At 44.1% G+C, this 8,254-nt stretch overlaps 1 protein-coding gene across 3 annotated transcripts; it reads left to right on the top strand.

Moving 5' to 3' along the window:
• Positions 1-329: 329 nt before the first annotated feature.
• si:dkeyp-74b6.2 (cerebellin-1) lies at positions 330-7,986 on the top strand. 3 transcript variants are annotated; one of them, XM_020043115.2, is made up of 11 exons: positions 330-410; positions 1,249-1,487; positions 1,840-2,226; positions 2,367-2,462; positions 2,558-2,791; positions 2,933-3,080; positions 3,175-3,201; positions 3,364-3,557; positions 4,253-5,245; positions 6,154-6,257; positions 6,649-6,739. In XM_020043115.2, the coding sequence occupies exons 2-9, from the start codon at positions 1,251-1,253 to the stop codon at positions 4,730-4,732; spliced, it is 1,803 nt and encodes a 600-aa protein (XP_019898674.1). In that variant the 5' UTR covers positions 330-410; positions 1,249-1,250; the 3' UTR covers positions 4,733-5,245; positions 6,154-6,257; positions 6,649-6,739. The 3 variants fall into 3 exon arrangements, with proteins under 3 accessions (XP_019898674.1, XP_010902056.1, XP_010902053.1); XM_010903754.4 differs by lacking the exons at positions 6,154-6,257; positions 6,649-6,739 and having other exon boundaries at positions 4,206-4,425; XM_010903751.5 differs by lacking the exons at positions 330-410; positions 1,249-1,487; positions 1,840-2,226; ... (3 more) ...; positions 3,175-3,201; positions 3,364-3,557 and adding exons at positions 6,963-7,082; positions 7,378-7,986 and having other exon boundaries at positions 4,731-5,245; positions 6,154-6,853.
• Positions 7,987-8,254: the final 268 nt, after the last annotated feature.

The following is an 8,254-nucleotide window of genomic DNA, read 5'->3' as shown; positions in this document are numbered from 1 at the left end:
GCCCCTCCACTCAACTCCAGTGGTTTTGTATCTTGGTTCCAATTTCCACATTTTTTAAAATGTATTTTGTAGACTGGGAAACCAGCAGGGTAATGTTTATTTTCATGATAATTCCAAATGAGATTAAAATGTTAATACAGGATTTATCTAACACATGAGGCTTGTAAAACTACCAAAAAGTTGATGTCTACTCACCTACACTGAACTTAAAAACTATTTGGACGGGAAATATTGTATTTTCTATCCAGAGGTGGGTGGGGCTGAGTGACCTGACTGGATTGGCTGTGAACATGTCCCCACCCTTCACCAGGAACAACTAAGCAGTATCTCTAACTGCCAAACACACCTGTATTGACCAAGACTGGACCTAAAAGGTTTTCTTCTGCTCAACTGAGTCTGACTAATCACAGGTGAGTCATAGTAATATTAACGTATTGTATGATGTATAATGACTGTATACTATGTACCATACCAGATACCTTTTACACAGTTATACAAACAGCACAATTACATCAACCCCTGTAGTGTCATAGAGAGAATGTTTTCATATTGCATTTGTTGAGGAGAGTGACCTTGTTTTTTAATCCTCTTTAAAAAAATAAACATTGCATAGAAATAAACATACACTCTTGAAAGAGAACGCTACTCAAATTATACAAAACCCAGCAGTAGAGAGTTTCCAGAACAATCTCTCATGTCATCAGTCCTGTACCAGATCAGCAGCATTCCATTGTGGGGATTTACAATAGAAACAAAACTCCCAAATGTCCACACAAAGAACCCAATGAGTTTCAGCAGGGATTGATAATACATCAATAAGATAAATCAACTATTTTAAAGTACTCTCCCTTGAATCCTGATTTATATAACATGAGCTCCGATTCTATTTCTTACGGACAACATAATCCAGTAAATTAACTGGATCAAAGGCCTTATGATTCCTCTGTTAAAGCGTAAGTCCATACTGTCTCAGTAGACAGAAAGCAGGATATAGAACTAGATGGTTTAAAATTACAACATTAACTTCTCCAAGGCACCATTTATCATTGTAGTCATTAACTTGCTCCTGTCTGAGGTGAACAAATCTACTGACTTTGCAAATATTCACAAAGAAACACGTTCAGATTAATTTAATAAAATTGCACATAATAGTAAATAAACAGGCTGTAACTGAGTGAAGATTTGTTCTTTTGATTCCTGAGTGCTATAATAAAATTGTCTCTTCCCTGTCTCACTCGCTGTCTGAAGGTATGGTTTCCTTGCTGTCTGAAGAGCAGTTCCGGTGCTGTATCTGCCTGGACATCTTCATTAATCCTGCCTCTATACCCTGTGGTCACAACTTCTGCCTGGCCTGCATCCGAGGCTACTGGGACACCAGCGACCGCATCGAGTGCCCGCTGTGCAAGGAGCGCTTCCACCGACGGCCTGATTTACGCATCAACTGGGCTTTCAATGACGTCACAGAGCGCTTTAAAACCTCGCTGAAGGTGATACACAGAGGTGTGAAAGTATAAAGACAGAATGTATGGCTGTGTTCAACAGGTGAGGGAAGTTTCTTTTTAAGACCTAAGTGGCCTGGTAAAGGGAGGTCATTTTGGTGTTGCTAAGGAACTTTCCTCCCTGGTGAACACAGTAAGTATTTTAACTTTGTACTTTTTACAACTCATATGATACATTTAATATTACTATTAGTATTACTATTTTGTTATAGTATTATGTTACCTAATGGTGTACCATTTTATGTTACTTCAATATTATATATATATATATATATATATATATGTATATATATATATATATATATATATATTATATATATGTGTATGTATGTTTATAAAGGTCAAAGCTAGGCAGGTAGAGGAAGGAGATGGTCAGGATCTAATAGCATCAACAGCACAAAGTTCCCCAGGGCTGGGTTCTGAGCCCGAAGCGGTTTCCTGCGATGTTTGCACTGGGACCAAGCAGAGGGCTGTGAAGTCCTGCCTGGTGTGTCAGGTGTCCTACTGCGATATCCACCTGGGTCCTCACCAGAGAGAGACGGCCCTTCTGAGGCACAGGCTGACGGACCCGGCCACCTTCACCACGCGCGGCCTGTGCCGGAAACACCAGCAGCCCCTCCATCTCTTCTGCAAAAACGACCAGATACCCGTGTGTGCAAGATGCACCGAGGCTGACCACAAGGGCCACGACACTATCCCTTTGGAGAGGGAGAGCAGAAAGATGAGGGCAAGTCTCCCACCTGGGTCCCCATACATAAAATCTTGGCAACTTTGGCGTATACTCAATAACAAATGAGATGCCCGAGATAAAGAGAAGTAATTCTGTATCATGCAGTAATCTTATATTCTGGCCCATATCCTTCACAGACTCAGGTGAAGAAGATGAAAGGAGATTTGCTGATGATGGTTGAGGAGAGAGTGAAGAAGTTGGATGGCATCAAACACTCAGTGAGGCTCAGCAGAGTGAGTCCTCTTAATAAACCACCCACGCCTCTGCGGTCGCGCTAAATCACCACGGTTTCACATTCCAGTTATTTTCCTTTTGTTTGGCCTGGTAGTTAAGTTCTGAACAAGAGATTGAGGGCAGTGTGCTTGTCTTCACTACACTGGTGCACTCCATCGAGAGAGGCCAGGCTGAGCTGATCGAGGCCATCGAGAAGAAGCAGAAAGCAGCAGAGAGGAGGGCAGAAGGGCTCATTAAAGACCTGGAGCAGGAAATCAACGAGCTGAGGAGGAGAAGCTCTGAGCTGGAGCAGCTCTCACACACAGAGGACCACCTCCACGTCCTACAGGTCCGTGTTAGTTAAGACTCTTTTAATGCCCAAAATGTGATAAATGAACTTGTAATGGGTTGAACTGTATGGCACTAAATGACATTGAATGTGATGTTATTATCCACATTGATTCGTATGTTTCATTTTGTCCTGTGGTAGAGTTTCCCGTCTCTTTCTACCCCTCCACCCACCAAAGACTGGTCTGAGATCTGTGTCAGTTCCAATCTGTGCATTGACACCATGAGGACTGTTATGTCTCAGTTAGTGGGCACCTGCAGAGACCTTGAAAAGAGACTGTGTGAAGTGGGTTAGTATCTCTGTTGGTGTGTTTCCATGCTATCCCACAACCATGTTACAAATAGAGCTGCAGATTGTTAACACTTTTCTTGTTGTCATTCTAGAACTGGCAAGAATCCAGCAATATGCAGGTATGTCTGTGGGCTTCTAGGTTTAAATAAATAGACGAATCCATCCCCCAAACAATGATACATTCATGAACGAACAAGTCAATTATAAATGATTGTGCCAATTAATGAGGCCGTGACTCACTAAACCCTCATTTCTGAATGTACCATCACTTAAATCCTCAGCGGATGTCACTCTGGATCCAGTCACAGCCTCTCCGTGGGTCGTCCTGTCCCCTGATGGGAAGCAGGTGAGTCTGGGATACCAGCGGAGCCACTGCACGCCTGCCGTGGCCGACGATCCACGGAGGTTTGACTCCTGCGTCTGTGTGCTGGGAAGACAAGGCTTCACCACCGGGAGACACTACTGGGTGGTGCAGGTGGGTGTCTGTGTGGACAGTAGCATAAACCACCGCACGGGAGCTGAGCTGCTGCCAACGGTGCATTCTATCAAGCTTTAATTGATTAAAGCGACACAGGTGTACATGTGTGAAAATCGTTAAAAATGGTTTGAGGAAAACATTCATCTCTGGGGGCCATACGCCATACTTTGACATGTAGCCCTCTAAATTGTTTAAAGTGCACCATCCTTTCAGAGCAGCCTTGATTGAACCTAGAATACATCATCAATTTCAGTATCAGCCACATATCACCTACAGTACATTATCAACTTGAGTAGCATATCAACCTCTGTAACTTATCACCTACAGTACATTATCAACTTCAGTAGCATATCAACCTCTGTAACTTATCACCTACAGTACATTATCAACTTCATTAGCATATCAACCTCTGTAACTTATCACCTACAGTACATTATCAACTTCAGTAGCATATCAACCTCTGTAACTTATCACCTACAGTACATTATCAACTTCAGTAGCATATCAACCTCTGTAACTTATCACCTACAGTACATTATCAACTTCAGTAGCATATCAACCTCTGTAACTTATCACCTACAGTACATTATCACCTACAGAAAATTCTCACCGACAGTAAATGACAACAAAACCTCAACATTACAGCACAGGAAGAGGGGAATAGTTTTGACACGGTCAACCATTCCCTTCAGGTGGGCGACAAGACGGACTGGGATGTTGGGGTGGCCAGAGAGTCTGTCAACCGGAAAGGGAGCGTCACGGTGAGGCCCGACCAGGGCTACTGGGCTGTGTGTCGGAGGAAAGGTGCCCATCTCAGCGCATGCGCCGGACCGTCCGTGCCCCTCAGACTAAATGACAAGCCCAGGAAGGTGGGAGTGTTTGTGGATTACGAGGACGGCCTAGTGTCCTTTTACAATGTGGACGATAAAGCTCACCTTTATAGTTACAGGGGTTGTGGCTTCACCGAAACCCTTTATCCATACTTTAACCCATGTCTCCATGACAACGGGAAGAACACCGCCCCATTGGTCATCTGTTCTGTCGAAGAGGAGGCGAGGCCCATGCAGGACGTTGTGCGTTTGGAGGTCCCACCAGCAGCCCTGTCTCCGGCTGGGAGGAGTCGTCAATCAAGCGTTCACACTGCCTCCCATCACGCCTCGTTGCCTCGTTGATCAGAACAGGAGAATGACTGAATATAGAAGTATAATTCATTTGTAATCACATTTGTGAGAATTATTCATGTGCCACTGAGCAAAAATCTCCTTGTTTCTCACTAGTTATTCTGTTTGAAGAGAAGGAAAGACACTTGGACACAAGAGAAGAGAGGCTGAAGTGTGGAACAAATATGGGGTTGCGGGAAAGACAAAACCAATGGGATGTAATGCTTGAGATACAAATAAATGTCTGTTTGAACACAGGGGCTCCCTGACAGAGAGATGTGCAGAGAGAGATGGGGAGGAAGCAAGAGAGAAAGATTGAGAAAAAAAGGGTTCTGGGAAGATTGAGACAGGAGGGGGAGACTGAGGCGGGAGGGGGAGAGAGAGAGTGAGAAAATTAGAGTGAAAGTGAGAGAGCGCTAGAGTAAAAGAGATAGAAAAGATTTTGAAGTGCAATCTGCCTCTTGGGATGGAGTAACTTCCTTGTTGCTACATGTTATGAACCAGGAAACAAACTTATTGCAACAGGTAAGATTTGATGTTGTATGTTTACATTTTCACTGGTGTAAAGTTTTGTGATTGTCCCAGTTACCATGATGTATCTGTGAAAATTAATTTATACATCATAATAAATTGTACTATGTTGTCGTATAAAATGTCTGTCACTTTATTACTCTTTGCTTACTTCATGTTAGGTTCTAATAATCTTAATTTGTTGATAAAGATACAATTTTGCACAAAAGGGAAAATTTAGTAATTGGATAAAACTGTGAATTTTGAACTAAGGGACTTGATGGTCTAATATGCCTAAATCATTTTAGACAATGGAAATTAATAAGGGATGTGTTTTTTGCCTTGCAAATTAAAGTATATGGAATATAATGACACACAGGTATTTGAGCGCGTATTTTCGTCTTTTCAGGTGGGTGTGTGTGTGTTTGCATGTGTGTATGTAAAGGAATGTGTGGACAGGGTGTACCCTACAGATGGTCACTCAGTATTGATGATTCAGGCCTCTCCTCTCTCCGGTCTCTTTCCTCCCCTCCTCCTGTGTCCAGCTGGCTGTGATCGAATCAGTCCCTTCTCTCCCTGCCTCCCCCCCTCTGCAGGCCAATCCATCACTTCTACTACCTTCACCTCCACTTCTTGCCATACCTCTCCTGTTTCTCCATCTACAACATTCTAATTCTTAATAACACCTGTTCACTACATTTGCCTTAAGTCTTTAGGTCTAAGGCAAATGTAGGTCTAAGGTTATTTTTGCCTAATAGGTTTGCTAGAAGACATTTTGTGTGTTTTTAGCATGAGTCTTCATTGTATGAATCAGTGTCAATTATGACTTTCTCTCTGGGTCAGGGTTGGCCTGTGAACGAGAGAGATGTCCTACCCCTGATTCTTTGGCATGCTCAGACTGTGTTTTTAATTTGTTAACACAGTCAGGGGCCCTGGACAAACTTGGCCGTACCTGGAGGAAGTTTTGGTAGCAGCCAAGAGGAGGATTCCCGGGGATTGGACATCCACCATCCACTTTGTCAATTCTGTGAGTTTGAGTTAATTGGCCATCTGGGACGTTACCTTCTTGGAGTAAAATACCTTCAAATAACCTTCTTTGGATTCCAAAAAGATTTACAGCAATTTAGCTGAATACCGCAGGGTTGAGACAAGAAGACTTAACAGACAGACAGCTATTTATTTCTGTTGGACATATTTTTTTAAATATTGTTTTCTCTTCCGTAACTGCGTGTGGAACTTTTCCAACGGTCCAAAAAAACAACATCCAAAAAAATCACCAAAGACCCAACAACCATTTGAGACATTATGCCCTGCACTCCTCTTACTTGTTCACCTGTTCCCCGCCCCATATTGCCTTTAAGCCCCACCTTATTCCTTGGACTAATTTTCTTCCTCCAATGGGGTCCCCTGGGGACCAGGGCTCAGAATGACACTGAACCAATCGTGTTGGAGGGGAAGTGTCTGGTTGTTTGTGACTCCACCCCTTCATCTGAACCTTCCGGTAACGCGTTGGGGATGTCGGTCCGGTCAGGAACCGGTCGAGTGGCATTCTCCGCTGTCAGGAACACTAACCATGAACCCTCAGAGATGAGTAACCGCACTATGACCATTTACTTTGACCAGGTCAGTGAGGCCATTCTACGACAGTGGAAAACTTGTACAGGATTAGACAGGCAATGTTTGTCAATGTTTCTATGTTGCTCTCTCGCTCACCGCCTCATCTCTCTCTCAGATCCTGGTGAATGTGGGCAGCCATTTTGACCCGGCACGCAGCATCTTCGTGGCTCCTAGGAAAGGCGTCTACAGTTTCTGCTTCCACGTGGTCAAAGTGTACAACCGTCAGACGATTCAGGTTTGGGATTCGAATATAAACATGAATGGATGGACAGGTATTATATCCAGCCCCAGGGCCGGTTCTAGGCATAAGCAACATGAGGGCCCCAACTGCCAGGGAGCCCCCGACTGCTAGGGGAGAGGGGGCCCCAAATAACATTTTGCTTAGGGTTCCTTCCTGTCCTCCCAGTTATCTGGGTCCCCTACCTTCCACCCCTTCTGACCTCTCACTGTCCCTCTCTGACGTTGTCAACCTCTCTTTGCCACGCCTTCTACATCCTTACCTTGACCCAATACCTGTCTGTCTCTCTCAGGTGAGTTTGGTACTGAACGGACACCCAGTGATCTCAGCATTTGCCGGGGACCAGGACGTAACCCGAGAAGCTGCCACCAATGCTGGGTTGGTGATCATGGAGAGAGGAGACAAGGCTTACCTCAAATTGGAGAGGGGGAACCTGATGGGGGGTTGGAAATACTCCACCTTTTCTGGGTTCCTGGTGTTTCCTTTGTAGAGGGAGGTGGGAGGGACACGGTTAGGGGTCAGGGGGTGGAGTCTGTACGTCTGAGGGTTAAAGTACGTATACAGTCCAGAATTTGACCATTTTGCATTGAACTTTTGTGCCCACTGCTTTGCAATTCAAAGGTTCCCTCAGCAAAACTGACAATGCCACCCAGCACCACCGAAGAAATTGTGAAGACCGATATGCAAACCTTTGCTCTCAAACAAAGCTGGCACACAGTAGTTGCGCGTTGCAGACATCGACCCGACTTTTCTGTTTACTACGTGCATCTATGTAATGTGTCTGAAGCTAATGATACTGTAGCTTGTACATTTTCTGCTTGTGTTTGTCTCATGTGATGACTCGTGTTGCTCGCATGCAAATAACTGAACTACATGCTAATAAAAAAAAATGTACGTACAAAATAAAGCCTACGGAATTGTCACTTGTGGAACAAGCTGCTGTAACCAGACTGTAGGTATAAAAGTTGACCATATCCCCATAGTCAATACTCCTGTCCCAAATAAAACTGTATGGATGAAAATCTAACCTATAATCAAAGACTAGGGGATACTTTCACCTTCTCCAAGCATTACACTTGTTAGTAAATAGAGCAGCCACCCTTGGCTTCCTGAGGGGAGGATTCTGTGGCTCGCCCTGGTGGATCCGGCGACAGATGGGAGTATTGGCG

The sequence above is a fragment of the Esox lucius genome, chromosome 24, assembly GCF_011004845.1.
Source record: "Esox lucius isolate fEsoLuc1 chromosome 24, fEsoLuc1.pri, whole genome shotgun sequence".
In the NCBI taxonomy this organism is placed as follows: domain Eukaryota; kingdom Metazoa; phylum Chordata; class Actinopteri; order Esociformes; family Esocidae; genus Esox; species Esox lucius.
The sequence above is the reverse complement of the archived record's forward strand: the minus strand, read 5'-3'. Positions and strand labels throughout refer to the sequence as shown.